This window comes from Pristiophorus japonicus, chromosome 12, assembly GCF_044704955.1.
Source record: "Pristiophorus japonicus isolate sPriJap1 chromosome 12, sPriJap1.hap1, whole genome shotgun sequence".
NCBI lineage: Eukaryota > Metazoa > Chordata > Chondrichthyes > Pristiophoridae > Pristiophorus > Pristiophorus japonicus.
The window spans coordinates 41,058,585-41,074,436 of record NC_091988.1 but is presented as its reverse complement, the minus strand read 5'-3'; the positions used below and the strand labels follow the sequence as shown (position 1 = coordinate 41,074,436).

The 15,852-nt window shown below is 39.9% G+C and overlaps 1 protein-coding gene across 2 annotated transcripts in view; it reads right to left on the bottom strand.

Moving 5' to 3' along the window:
• Positions 1–15,852, bottom strand: part of nup210 (nucleoporin 210) — a 179,351-nt gene that overhangs the window by 87,779 nt on the left and 75,720 nt on the right. For both annotated transcript variants that reach the window (XM_070895346.1, XM_070895347.1), the window contains 4 exons: positions 14,449–14,586; positions 13,121–13,276; positions 6,592–6,790; positions 4,603–4,748 (listed from right to left, as the gene is read on the bottom strand). In XM_070895346.1, the coding sequence (XP_070751447.1) occupies positions 4,603–4,748; positions 6,592–6,790; positions 13,121–13,276; positions 14,449–14,586 (639 nt within the window). The remainder of the gene's footprint in view (positions 1–4,602; positions 4,749–6,591; positions 6,791–13,120; positions 13,277–14,448; positions 14,587–15,852) is intronic.

Genomic DNA, 15,852 nt, shown 5'->3' with positions numbered 1-15,852 from the left:
AATATTTTGTTTCATTTATTAAACATTTATTTTTAATTTCAAAGTTATGAATCAATTTTCATTTATTTTATTATGTTCACGTTCAAATAACGAACTAAATCTTCGTTTTATTTATTCCACCGTATAAATTTAGTACTCGTCAATTATTTGTTTTACATTTCGAAAAGTTATGAATTGATTTTCAATCTGAATAGCTCATTGGAAAGAGCGGATCAAGATCTATACGATACGATATATAAAATATTTTGTGGGTGTTTCTATCACCGTCAAATATTAACTATAAAATGTAAACGCGCCCTATCAGAAAATTCATTTACCAGGGGTTGCCGAATCCCCAAACAATCCAGGTAAACGAGAGTTTACTGTACTGTATATTCATAGAACCACATCAACTATTAAAGCAGAATTCAAGTTAAATATGGCTGAAGAAGTAGCTTCTAAATGTGGCAAATTCATCAACCAAAAGGCAGTCCAAAGCAAGAGGAGGATGGTTAATATGATTTATATTCGTTTGCGGAAATTGGTGAACATAAGAAAAAAGGAGCAGGCGTAGGCTACGTGGCCCGTCGAGCCAGATCTGCTATTCAATAAGATCATAGCTGAACCTTTACATCACTTTCCTGCCTTATCCCCATATCATTTGATTGCCTTAGTGAAAGTCCTACATCACAAGTAGATGTGCTGACATGGATTGAGAACTGGTTGTCAGACAGGAAGCAAAGAGTAGGAGTAAATGGGGACTTTTCAGAATGGCAGGCAGTGACTAGTGGGGTACCGCAAGGTTCTGTGCTGGGGCCCCAGCTGTTTACACTGTACATTAATGATTTAGACGAGGGGATTAAATGTAGTATCTCCAAATTTGCGGATGACACTAAGTTGGGTGGCAGTGTGAGCTGCAAGGAGGATTCTATGAGGCTGCAGAGCGACTTGGATAGGTTAGGTGAGTGGGCAAATGCATGGCAGATGAAGTATAATGTGGATAAATGTGAGGTTATCCACTTTGGTGGTAAAAACAGAGAGACAGACTATTATCTGAATGGTGACAGATTAGGAAAAGGGCAGGTGCAAAGAGACCTGGGTGTCATGGTACATCAGTCATTGAAGGTTGGCATGCAGGTATAGCAGGCGGTTAAGAAAGCAAATGGCATGTTGGCCTTCATAGCGAGGGGATTTGAGTACAGGGGCAGGGAAGTGTTGCTACAATTGTACAGGGCCTTGGTGAGGCCACACCTGGAGTATTGTGTACAGTGTTGGTCTCCTAACCTGAGGAAGGACATTCTTGCTATTGAGGGAGTGCAGCGAAGGTTCACCAGACTGATTCCCGGGATGGCGGGACTGACCTATCAAGAAAGACTGGATCAACTGGGCTTGTATTCACTGGAGTTCAGAAGAATGAGAGGGGACCTCATAGAAACGTTTAAAATTCTGAGGGTTTAGACAGGTTAGATGCAGGAAGAATGTTCCCAATGTTGGGGAAGTCCAGAACCAGGGGTCACAGTCTAAGGATAAGGGGGAAGCCATTTAGAACCGAGATGAGGAGGAATTTCTTCACCCAGAGAATGGTGAACCTGTGGAATTCTCTACCACAGAAAGTTGTTGAGGCCAATTCACTAAATATATTCAAAAAGGAGTTAGATGAAGTCCTTACTACTAGGGGAATCAAGGGGTATGGTGAGAAAGCAGGAATGGGGTACTGAAGTTGCATGTTCAGCCATGAACTCATTGAATGGCGGTGCAGGCTAGAAGGGCCGAATGGCCTACTCCTGCACCTATTTTCTATGTTTCTATGTTTCTATAACCAGTGAGATTCTACATCAATTAGAAGAACCCAAATTATTAACAGCAAGGGCTGCCCTCATTTATTTATAAATGCTAAATGCCCGTCAAAGGATTATAAACAGTAATCCAGGATTCATGGTTGTTTATCTTTGGGAACGTTATGCTATTACATCTGTCAAAGCGGTCACTGCCATGACAATATTTTCATCTTTAGGCATCAGTTGAACTTAATAATCACCTGTAAATGTATATTAGGATCCTGTAGCTTTAGAGGTTGTTCATTTTTATGTGAAGGGGAGAAACAATTAAATTCATGACATAGTGCAGTCATAGGAATGAGTAGATCATTCAACCCCTTGAGCTTGTTCCACCATTCAGTTCGATCATGGCTGTTCTGCTGGTCCTTTGAATGTGCAGTTGTTGATAAAAGCCAAGCTCCAATATTTGTCCACAATACTTGTATTCTTTACTTTCTTGTTGGGCAAATTTATAAATCAAAAAGGAGCTGCTATTTAATGAGACTGTTGCTTAAGCACAAGTAATATTTCTCCCCATTCACCTCACCAATTTCATTACGATAAGTGATCTCCCAATTTTACCTGGACAATGTTCGCACCAAATTATGCTGTAGCAAAGAGGTGATTTCTGCTATTTTGCCATTTAATCTCAGAACTCCTTAAGATCTTTTGTGCCAATTGTGATCGCTGCGTTCTACTACATCTCTGACTTTTAAATTCAGTACAATTGATTCTAAGCAACAAGGATACTGGTATCGTAACATGATAACATGAATCCATCTCCTTTCTCACAATTTTCTTTTGGGCTCAAGTTACTATTTTGTAAACGATTATTCTTCTGTCCTCCTAAACACACTCTCAGACAATCCAAAAATGTTCCGAGTTACTTTCTTCAAATGAAATTTTAAATTCCATTTATCAAATTGTGTGCATTTAATCCCGATCAATAGTCACTCATTCGCCGTCAGATGAAGAGGATTCAAATATTTTTAATTTAGTATCCAATTTATATAGCTATATTAACACAGATCACATAACACATTAGCCAATCTGATTAATTGTGTTATATAGTTATTTCAATATATTTATAATATCTAGATAAAGTTGAAAGTTTCCTGAATTCATAGCTTCATAACAAATGGCAAATAAATCATTAACGTTAGATAATCAATAATATATTTCTCTCTCAATGCCATAATACATCCTTTTACCTGCAGAATAGCATATTAAATACCCACAAAAAGTTCCTTTTTGTACTTACATAAGTAAAAGCTGAACTAAAGTCAAATACCGAACACAAAATCAACTTCTAAATACAACTTTTACACAAAGTAAATAAAAGTTTGTCGTTAAAAACTATATATTTTAATAGAACCTTTTAATTTATGTTATAGATGCAGGGATAGCACCTCCTTGGCAAAGTTTTTTAAGTCTTTTAATTGGAGAAGAAAATACAGTGCAAAACACTACCAGTAGGAATAGAGATGCAAAAAATTGGGGGTGAGAGATCATTCCCCATTCTTGGCTACATCTGGATCTCCACTTCATGAGAATGAAAGTGGCAGCTGCATTTGAAATTCCAAATGTTACTACAGTTAAAAGACCCATGCATCATAAGCTGTAGTATTGACTAATCAGTCCATTAAAGCTCTGCACTTAAGACGTCCATGTGATAACCAACGACTGATACTTAAAAAGAAATAGCATACAAGAGAGCAGTATGCAAATTCTTCTGTCCAACAACTTACATTGCACCTTAAATGTGAAAAATGTCCCAAAGCACCTCACAGAACGTAATCAGACAAAAATTGATACAGTCAAAGATGAATTAGGAAGGGTGACTAAAAGCTTGCATTCACCTGACAAGATGGGTTGGAGAGCTGCTTGAAGCCTCTGCTGATTCTTAAAAATTGCAGAAAACATAAATTTCCTCAGCAACTCCATCCCCCTCTGTGATTACCGTCTCATGCTCAACCAGAGTGTTCATAAGCTTGGTGCCCTGTTTATTGCCAGGCCAAGTTTCCAAACCCATATCCTCGGTGTCACAAAGACTGCCTACTACTAACTCTAACAGTGGCTGCCTCTGTCCCACTTCAACCCATCTGCCACTGAAAACCCTCATCCATGGCTTGGTCACGTCCAGACTCAATTACTCCAATGGTCTCTTGGCCAGCCTTCCATCCTCCACCCATCATAAACCCCAGCTCACCTAAAACTCTGCTGGCCACTATCCATCTAACACCAATAACCACTTGTTCATTACCTCGCTGAGTTACTTTAGCTTCCTGCCCCTTAACACCACAAACTTAAAATCCCTGTGTGTTTAAATTTTTCCGTGGCCTCACCTTTCCCCATCTCTAACCTCCTCCAGCTCCATAACCACTTCCACTGTGTTCCTGACTACAGCCTCTTGTGCCCCCAATCTTCACCCCATCATTTGCCACCTAAATCCCATGCCATGGAATTCCCTCCCCAAATTCCTCTGCTTCTTCACTTCCCTTTCCTCTTTTACAGAACCTGCCTAAAACCCAGCCTTTTGACCAAGCTTTTAAAATCACCTCTCCTAATCTTTCTTTGGCTTGGTGACAATTTTCCTTGCACCACTGAAGTGCCTTGGGACATTTTTCCATATTAAAAGTTAGTAAATAAAAGTCAAAAGTTGTGCAATTTTACATAAATGGCAACCCTAAAATGTATGCAAATTGTGGCGAGGTTCCAACACTAAATTATGGTGATTTATATGTAATGAAAACAGGGGTGAGATGTTGGAGGACAAAATACAAACCTTTTCATAGTAAATACTTACTTTAAGCGGCACATATGCGACAATAGTGATGCTGGCAGTAAGGTACACATGGCTGTGATTATACCTAACCACAAGAGTGGTGTAACCCTGAGCCTCGGCTTGAACTTTTATTCCACTGCAGTGCTTAGGGCCTGGTTCCAATCTCCCTGTTAACAAACCGGCTGGTTAAAGAACTGTAATTTAGCATTCAAGTCATTTTTATATGCTGTATTATAACACTACTCCCTAATGTTTGTTCCATTAATTGGCTTTGAAATGCTCAACAGACAGAATACATTTCCTTCTGATCCCAAGTAAATGCTTGCCCTTCAAGAACATAGGCAGCATGGAATAAAAAAGGTCCTTTGAGTCGTCAAACCTAGCCCTTCCATAGATCATGCACAGGTCACTCCATCATGGACTATACCCAATGTTATTGGAAAAGTAGGTAACTTTAATGGGAATATTTCCACAATCGCTATAAAATTCCTACAAAGCAATCCCTGATGCCTCCTTAACTCGGGAGCATTGAGGTTAACTGTTTCCTTACCCTGGTTGAACTCAGCTGCATGACAAAGACTAGGAATTGAAGCTTGGACCTTCCTGGCTTACATGCTTCGTTGCCTGCTAGCTAAACTGAGTCCCCCCCAAAATGGCTTTCATTGAAGATTCCCTATCATTTTGTTGACATTAAGTAAGATGCTGTTATTTTCTGTGTCATCAAGAAAAGCAATGCAATTAAAATTAATCCACAAAAATAAATCTGTATTAGACATTCCAGTTCCCTCACATGGTGCGTGATCATGGTCTTGGAAAAGGTCCAGAGGAGACCTCCTGAATGTTTCCTAGCATAGCATAATAAACCTCAGCCACTCAAAGACTCAAGGACATTGGTCTTTTTACTTTAGAGCAGCGTATACTTGGAGCTGTCCTGATAGAAGTCTATAAAATAATCCAAGGGCTGGAATTAGTCCCGACTGATAGATTATTCCAGTTTAGCAGATTGGGGAGCACCAGGAAACATGAGTTTAAACTATGCAAGAGTAGGAGTAGATTGGATAGAGCGGTTCTGCTTTTCCCAGAGATTAATGAGCCTCTGGAATACATTGCCGGCTGGTGTGGTGGTGCTGACTCGCTGTATGCCTTCAAGAGGGAACTGGCCTGGTTCTTGCCTTTATAGATCACACTTGGTCCATGTTACCTCTTGGACTGCTTTCAATCGTCTGAGGGGGTCGCGGAGGAATTTTCTAGGGTATTTTTTCCCCTCGTTGGCCCTGGGTTTTTATCTCTTGGCTTTTTGCCTTTTTAAGGTGATTACATGGCTGCAAGGAGTGGGTGAGGAAGTGTTTAGTCATGATGCTCCATCCATCATGGTGTGGAGAAGGCTTGATGGACTAGCTGATCTTTTCCTGCCTGTCCATTGCATATGTTCGGAAGTTAATTTAGTACAGAATAAACAGTGATTTGAGTAAAATTTTAAATACTTAATTCTTCCCTGCAAAAAGTACATCTTACTGGGGCATGACCATGTTACTGTTACTTTCTCCTGATGAACCATTCGACTGGAAAATCAAACGTAGCAAAATTTCACTGCAAGCATTTCTATCATCCTCCATCTAAAGAAAATTGTCATATCATGCATACAGGAGAGCTAAACAAGCTGTACAGATTCAATCAGACTTGCGAATTGATTGCTTTCCCATAGGTTTCTTACTGAACATTTTGAAAAGCGAGCACTTAAGATATTAAGATATGCAAAGAATAAATGAGAACAATGCAGTGCCAAAATATGTTGTGCTTGAGGTGTTGGCTGCAGGTGACAAATACAAAAATTTGATTTTCAGTTTACAGTACTGTTAAAAATTATGTGTTACACAGCTGAATCTTTTACTCCATTGAAAATACATGTTATTTACTAACATGAAAAAAGATACTAAAACAGAAATCACTAGTTTTGTCTCTTACTGCGATTAGTCTGAGCATAAAAATAAAAGTACTTTTTCTCATTACCTTCTATAGCTTTGAAAACGCCACGGTTTTCAATCTCTACCACAAGATCAAAATGAGAGCAGTCGGTTAGCATAACTTTTTCTTTTGTTTCCACATTCATAAGACCGTAAATTTTGAGCGGCAAATCCAGTAGTTGCCCAACTCGAGCTTCTACCTGGCAAGGTGTAAACTCCATTTGGATTGGTTCAATTACATAAACCTTGAAGTAAAAAATAAAGAATTGAAACCGTATTACAAATAAAAATCAATACATTACAGCTAAAATCAATTGAAGTTACTAGCCAATTCAACAGTGAACATAGGTGATTTTACAGTGGAGAATTAGTTAGCGATTTTAATTTACTAGCCAGGCAACTAGCAGGAACTCACTGCTCATTTTCAAATAGTGTCCCAGAATTTTGTACATCCACCCAAGCAAGGAGACACGACTTCAGTTTAAATGTCTCATCTTAAAGATTGCACCGCCAACAATGTTGCACTACCTCAATACTATAATGAAGTGTTAGCAAGATCCATTTCCTTCTGACTCAGGAGAGTGTACTACCAACTGAGCCAAGCTGACCGTTAAGCAGTGATAAATATCTGTTACTTCACTGATAAAGCAACATTGTGATCAGCTATCACGGTTTTGTAGAATACAGTGTTCAGTTTCAATTTATTCTTCACACATACTCCATTGTTCCTAAGTTTTTGGTGCCACTGTCACTTTTACCTTACTAAGAATGATGAAACAAAATATTATAGAGAAGCCTGACTCGCAACTGAAATAAGGTCCAAGTATGTGCTCACCATGGTGAAACTTCTAATTTTATGCTTGGTCATTTCTTATTAATCAATACTTTAAGTATGGTATCATGATGAAGCAGCAAATCTTGTTCACTTAAACACAAGTCATTTATGAAAATGGAAAAAAGATACTAAATTGATAATTTGATAAACAAAATTAAAAATCTGGTTAATTAAGTACTTCATTGCTTTCTGAAAATCTTCCTGGATATATGTAAAGAAAACACTGAGAACCTCACACACAACCGGCGAACTTTGCAGTAAATATTACAGGATCAGAAACTCTATGATGATAGTTTAAAAAAAAAGTGTGTACTGCAGTAACACATGATGATATGACATTTTAAGCTACAGTTTTAGTTCTCCTTTCTGGGGCAAGAGTTTAAACTAGCTTGGCAAGGGGATGGAAACCTGAGAATAAATTCAATAAGGAAGGAAGTAAAGCAGAAACTGGATAGCAAGAATCGAGAAAGTGAATCTGTAAGACAGATGAAACAAGACTTAATAAGTAAGTAAGCAAGGAGGTCTTCCTGTGCTAAATGGTATATACTTTAATGCAAGGACTATCGCGAATAAGGCGGATGAGCTAAGAGCACAGGTAATTACTTGGGAATATGACATTATAGCCATTACAGAAACATGGCTGAAAGAGGGGCAGGTTTGGCAGATCAATATTCCTGGTTACAGGATTTTTAGACAAGACAGAGAGGGGGGTAAAAAGATTGGGGGGGGGGGGATCGCGGTACTGATTACAGAAACTATTACAGCAGTGACGAGGGATGATATGTTAGAGGGATCATCAAATGAGGCCATATGGGTCGAATTGAAAAATAAAAAAAGGGGTGATCACACTGCTGGGCTATATTATAGACCCCCAAACAGTGGGAGGGAGATAGAGGAGAAAATATGTAAGCAAATTGCTGTGAAGTCCAAAAACAATAGGGTAGTAATAGTAGGGGGTTTTAACTATCCGAATATTGATTGGGACAGATATAGTGTGAAGGGTATAGAGGATACGGAATTCTTGAAACGCATTCAAGAGAACTTTTTAGTCAGTATGTAGCAAGCCCAACATGAGAAGGGATGGTTTTAGATTTAGTTTTGGGGAATGAAGCTGGGCAGGTTGAAGTGGTATTAGTGTGAAAGCACTTGGGGTGCCAGTGACCATAATTCAGTCAGATTCAAGTTGGTTATGGATAAGGACAAGGATAGGCCTGGAATAAAAGTCCCAAATTGGGGGAAGAGCTAATTTTGCTGAGTTAAGGAGTGATTTGGCCTCAGTGGACTGGAAACAGCTACTTGTGAGTAAATCAGTGTCGGAACAGTGGGAGGCATTCAAGGAGATCTGGACGGCTCAGGCAAACATGTGCCCTTAAAGAAAAAGGGTGCGAATAATAATTCTAGAGTCTCTGAATGTCTAGGGCAATGGGCTCAATTTTGGCTACTAGAGATTTCTGGCGTACTTACCAGAGGTGTGCCAGTTTTCCAAGCGTGGAAGTACGGCAAAAATTTTCGGGACGATTTTGGCCGCTGTCCCGGATCTTCTAGCTGCTGGCGTGGCAACTGGGTGTGCACGCGGAGCCAGCGTCCTGCACTGGAAACAGTGCCGGAATGCTGGACATGCGCAGTAGGATCGGGATTGCCGTGATCGCGCAGTAGAATCGGGTCAGTGGGTGAGTGAGAGAGCTGCAGTTTCAACTGACCGCGCATGCACAGTAGAATTGGGCTGCCGTTAGAGGAGAAGTTAGAAAAATCAATAAGCACAACAACAATCGCTGCCCACCCGCCCCAACAGAATCAAAAAGCAACATTACAGCTTATTGTTTATCAGATCCAGCGGATCTTCTGTTTTGTATTAGAGAATTGAGTCGTCCCCCCTTCAGCCTCCCGATACTTTGCCGCGTTTCTGCTGAGCGGAGCCCAGCCCAGTCTCCCGATGAGTCTTTGCAGGCCGCCCCTTTCCCAGGCCGAATGGCCTCCTGTACAGGCCGTCCTGCTGCCTTCCCCGGCCGAGTTCAATTCAAGGTAGGATTTACTACAATTATTTGTTTGTTATTCAATTGTTTACCTGAGTTCTTTATTTTTTATTGAGTTATTTCAACTTTTATTTGCAATATTTGGTGCTTGGATGCAGGTCCTTACTTACTTATCTGTGCCGATTTCTTAACTGCCTGCAAGGTTTTTCAGAGCTGGCCACATACATTGACCCAAGTGTATTTGGAGTAACTTTTAGCTGGCCAGAATTGCCTAAATGGCCAAAACTGGCATAAGTGGCTGGGAACGCCCCCTTTTGAAAAAAATACCTGAACTAAAAAAAAAATCATCCTAACTGAGTTACTCTGGAGCAAGTTGATTGGGGACAATGGCGTTTTTTTAAACTTACGCCAGAAAAACCAAATCGGAGCAAGTCATGGCCAAAATTGTGCCCTTACAGGGGAGGATAAAGAAAAAAAGGGACGCTTATGTCATCTGCCAATGGCTAAATATTATAGCATCTTTAGAGGAATATAGAAAATTAAGAGGCAAAATTAAAAAGGATATTAGAAATGCTAAGAGAGCATGAAAAATTCTTGGCCAGTAAAATTAAGGAAAACCCTAAGAGGTTCTATAAATACATTAAGAGTAAGAGGGTAACTAAAGAAAAGGTAGGGCCTATTAGAGACCATGAGGGTAATCTTTGTGTGGAGGTGGAAGATGTTGGGAAGGTTCTTAACAAATACTTTGCATCTGTTTTCACAAAGGAAAAGGGCAATGCAGATACTGCTATCGAGGAGGAGTGTGATATTCTGGATGAAATAACTATATAGAGAGAGGACGTATTAAGGGGTTTTGCAGCTTTGAAAGTAGATAAGTCCCCAGGCCTGGATGAAATGTATCCCAGGCTGCTAAGCGAAGTAAAAGAGAAGATAGCAGAGGCTTTGACTTTAATTTTCCAGTCCTCTTTGGATTTGGGCATGGTGCTGGAGGATTGGAGGACTGCTAATGTTTAAGAAGGGAAAAAGGAATAGGCTGAGTAATTACAGGCCTGTCAGCCTATCCTCAGTGGTGGGAAAATTATTAGAAAAAATCCTGAAAGTCAGGATAAATCTACATTGGGAAAGGCAAGGATAAATTAGGGACAGTCAGCACGGATTTGTTAAGGGAAGATCGTGTTTGACGAACCTGATTGAATTTTTTGAGGTGGTAACCAAGAGGATCGATGAGCAATGAGGGTAGTGCGTACGATGTAGTGTTAATGGACTTTAGCAAAGCTTTTGATAAGGTCCCACATGGTAGACAGGTTATGAAGGTAAAAGCCCATGGGATCCAGGGCAATTTGGCAAGTTGGATCCAAAATTGGCTTGGAGGAAGGAAACAAAAGTTGATGGATGTTTTTGTGACTGGAAGGATGTTTCCAGTGGGGTTCCACAGGTCTCAGTACTGGGTCCCTTGCTGTTTGTGGTATATATCAACGATTTAGATTTGAATATAGGGAGTATGATTAAGAAGTTTGCAGGCGACACTAAAATTGGCTGTGTGGTTGATAATGAAGAGCAAAGTCATGAGCTGCAGGGGGATATCAATTTACTGGTCGGGTGGGCAGAGCAGTGGCAAACGGAATTTAATTCAGAGAAGTGAGGTGATGCACTTTGGGAGGGCTAATAAGGAAAGGGTATACACATTAAGCGGTAGGCCACTTAGTAGTGTAGATGAACAAAGGGACCTTGGAGTGCTTGTCCACAGATCCCTGAAAGTAGGTCAGATGGATAAGGTGGTTAAGAAGGCATACGGAATGTTTGCCTTTATTGGCCAGGAATAGAATATAAGAGCAGGGAGGTTATGCTTAAATTGTCTAATACTTTGGTTAGGCCACAGCTGGAGTACTGCGTGCAGTTCTGGTCGCCGTATTATAGGAAGGATGTGATTGCATTAGAGAGTGTGCAGAGGAGATTTACTGGGATGTTGCCTGGAATGGGGAACTTTAGTTATGAGGACAGATTGGATAGGTTGGGTTTGTTATCATTGGAACAGAGGCGGTTGAGAGGAGACCTCATTGAGGTGTACAAAATATTGAGGGGCCTGGAGATAATGGATAGTAAGGGCCTATTTCCATTGGTGGAGGGGTCTATTATGAGGGGGCATAGTTTTAAGGTGGTTGGTGGAAGATTTAGAGGGGATTTGAGGGGGGGCTTCTTTACGCAGAGGGTTGTGGGGATCTGAAACTCACTGCCTGGAAGAGTGGTGGATGCAGAAACCCTCACCACTTTTAAGAGATGGTTGAATGGGCATTTAAAGTGCAGTAACCTGCAGGGTTATGGACCTACAGCTGGTAATTGGGATTAGACGGGATGATCTTTTGTTGGCCGGTGCAGATATAATGGCAAGTACTGCAGTGAATCGAATACAGCCAGGGTGATCTCCTGGACTAGTTTTGATCGCCTGATGGGTCAGAGAGGAATTTTCCCAGATTTTCTTTCTCCCGAAATTGGCCTGGGTTTTTATCTGGTTTTTGCCTCTCCCAGGAGATCACATGGCTCCGGTTGGGGTAGAGTGTAGAATGTTTTGGTATAAGGGGTGTTGCAGTCATGTGAGATGGACTGGTTGGGCTGGGTGCTCTTTGCCTTTCCGCCATTGTTCATTGTTTTATATGTAACCTTCAGGGCTGCTGACCGAGGGCCGTGCGGCTCTTTGTCGGCCGGCGTGGACACGATTGGCTGAAATGACCTCCTTCTGCACTGTAAATTTCTATGTTTCTAAAATATTAGATCACATGGCATTTCATCAGGACCACACACAGCTCAATCTGAATTTCCCTACTTATTACCCTATACTAGGCACAAAAATTAATCTTTTAGAAAATTGGAAGTTCAGGGAAATCCTTAACAATTAATTCCCCCAATTTTGCAGTTCGCAGCAAACGAACGGCACGAGCCGTTCATTACACTTGGAGAGACTTTCTATGGGATATTGCAAAGCAACTTACTGTAAATTAGAGCCGAAACAGCACAGCGCACGCTACAGCAGCTCTGGGACTTGTGTGAACAGGGCAGAAAACTGTGAATCACCGTAACCAATCAAATTGAAGAATCCTTACTAAGGCACGCATGGTCTGAGCAAGGAAGTGCCAGAATAGTTATTTCAATGCCAAATCATGTGCAGAAAGTGAAATAGAGAGGGAAACATAAATTGGATTGAAAGAGATAACAAAAGAAAAAGAAAAACATGTATTTACATCAAAAAAAAATTTTTTTAATCTCCAACAATAATTAAAATCTGAAGCAATGAGACTCTACACCTGTAAAAGTTAATTTTCAGTGCCAGAGAGGTATATTGGCTGTAATTAAGACTTATCATGCCATTAAAAATTTAGTTACACTGGAATGAACAAGCGGCAACTGTTTCTGGCAAGTTTAGTGGGTATCTATCATGCAAGTACCGGACCTTCACATCTTCATATGCTTCAATGCAAAGTTTCTGGGCGAGGTACTGGTATAGCGCAGCTACTGGAGGAGCAGGCCAGCAACTTCCTGCATTCCGTGTTCAACTACACGTTTGCCGTCACCAGAAGCTGTGTCCGATTTGCACTTTAATAAAGAGCTGAGCGCCGATAGCTTCACCATTAGTTTTACTGCAAAATCCGGGCCATTGTTTTACTTTTTCAATTTCATAAAATCTGAGTATATAATTTTATTCCAAATATATATATTTCATATTCGTATTTCCTGAAGGTTCACAAGAATAGAAATTTTAAAAATAATTTTACCATCATTTGTCCATAGTGTAATGGATTCTGAACATCATGTGCTTGTATTACACTTAACCCTGTATCGCTTCCTGTTGTCATAATTCCTTTAACCGTCACTGTTGCCACAGCCTGGTTGGATGATGACCAGGTAAAATTTCCACTCCCACCTTCTGCCTATATAACAAATTGAATATATGTCAAAGGAATAAATACACAATTAGTCGGTCATTAAAATATATTGTAACTTTAATCACATTAAGCAGAATCCCATTCTAATGTATGGAAGAATTACCAGGATATTATATTGCAAACGACTTTGGCAGAACAAACTTATATTCAATGTCATTACAGCCTTAGTCCAAACATGGATAAAAGAGCTGAATTGCAGAAATGACGCACGAGTGACTGCCCTTCACAACTAGGCAGCATTTGACTGATAGGTAGCACCAAGAAGCCCTGGTAAAACTGAAGTCAATAGGGACCAGGGGGAAAGCTCTCCAGTACTGGCATCATAGTTGGCGCAAAGGAAAATGGTTGTGGTTGTTGGAGGCCAATCAGCTCTAAAGGAGTTTCTCGGGGCATGTGCCCTAGGCCCAACTATGTTTAGCTGCTTTGCAGTAAAGACTTGGACAACACTCAGGCTCGGGCTGATAAGTGGCAAGTAACATCACACAAGTCCCAGACAATGACCATCAATCGCCAAGATAAGAGCACCTAATCACCTCTTCTTGGCATTCAATGGCATTGCCATCTCAGAGTCCGCCAACGTCAACATCCTGGGGGTCACCATTTACCAGCAATTCAACTGAACCAACCACATAAATGCCATGGCTACTCCAGTAGGTCAGAGTCCAAAAGAGTCCACAAATATGCATATATTCTTTTGCACTGAAACAGTAGTGACTGACTGAAAAGCAGTTTTGAGACACAATCATTTTCATTATTTCTTACTAAGGCCAGTCAGTTGATCAAGATTCAATATACAGACTATAGCCAACACAAAACCTGTGAAAACGTTTCATGCCCTCATTCTCTGCAATAACATCCCCAACCTTTAGCATTGTGTTACTCAACAAGTTCTGAACCACTTATCTGAGATCATATTTAAATATAAACATGGACAGTAAGGAAAGAATGAAAAGGGACAGGGAGAAAGTCTAAGGAGAATAAGCTACATGAACCAAATGTTATTTTCCCATCATTTTTATTTTGAAAGAAGCAAAATATCTCATTACTGATTTCTACCTAATTTCTAGCATGGGATTTAATGTAATTATTATTAACAGAAAGCTTGTGAACATAATGAATATCAAGAAAATATATTACATTAACAAAATAAAGTGCACCTTTATTGCATACTGATAAGCTCCGGCCAGCTGCTGCCAAGGAAATGTCAAAATACTTGGTGTAAGAACTATTGGATTATAAATTTCTACTTCCTGTTGGTTCCGCACTGGGACAGGCAGGGAATGCACAACTCCATTCTGAAAGTCAAAATTAACAAAAAGTTATCAGTAAACTATGAACAGTACTGTAATAGTCAAGATAAAGGCATTTTCCAGGAAAGAAAAAATCCTTCAGGGCTTGCTGTTAATGCTGCTATTTACAGTTTACCACAACCACTTCAACAGCATATGTGGCCATGCTTTCATTGATACATAAGCAGATTTATTTGTAATTTAAACATCAAAAAGCTTGATGCACTCCAGCCACAATACTATTCTCAAAATTTGCACTGAATTAACTTCTTATTACAGGCTCTTGGAATTTCACCCTTCAAAATCGAAGATTTTTTTAAAGACAGAACTAATACATTTCCATTTTCTTATCCAGTGGCTCAGATACATAATAAAATGTATTTTTTTTAAAACTCTAATTTTCCCTCACATATATCAAATGTATTCATAAACAAGTTGAAAATTAACTTATCCTGCTTTAGTTTGAATACATTTTATATATGTGTTTAGTTATAAACATCTAACATGACAAAGTGTTAAATAAAACGTCAAATTATCAATGCCAATAATGATCAGAATAATGATCATAATGCTGGGAAGTAAAGTATGAAACAGCATGAATTTACTAGTAACAATATCTAATTATAACCAGTCCGGACACATTCTTTTATTCTGTTTGCTACAATAGGGCAAGCACACTATATATAATTTGCATTTGTGCATGTACAAGTACGATCAATTTCTCTCCTTTTCCAATTAACTTGAAAATATATGAATCATGAATCATTTACACCAAACAACATTCCATCAAGTAATCAGAGTGCACAGAAGTGTGAAGCATTATTTAACAGTTGGGGGGGGAGAGAGAGAAGAGAGGGGAGGAAGCTAGAGGGGGTGAAGAGGAAAAAGGAGGGAGGGGGGTGGCAGGAGGGAGGGAGAGGGGTGGCAGGAGGGAGGGAGAGTATGATTTGAAATAGTCACTGTTGTAATGTAGGAAACGCAGCAGCCAATTGCACACAGCAAAGTTCCATAAACTGCATTGAGATAATGACTGGATAATCTGTTTTAGTGATGTTGGTTGAGAGATAAATATTAGGCCAGGACACCAGGTAGAACTTCACTGCTGTTCTTTTAACAGTAAAATGAGATATTTTATACAGCAACCTCAGGACCATAAAACGCTTTACAGCCAATGAGGTAACTTTGATGTGTAGTTACTGTTGTAAGGTGGGAAACACGGTAGCCGATTTGCTCCAAGTCCCACAAGCAGCAATTAAATAAATGACCAGATCA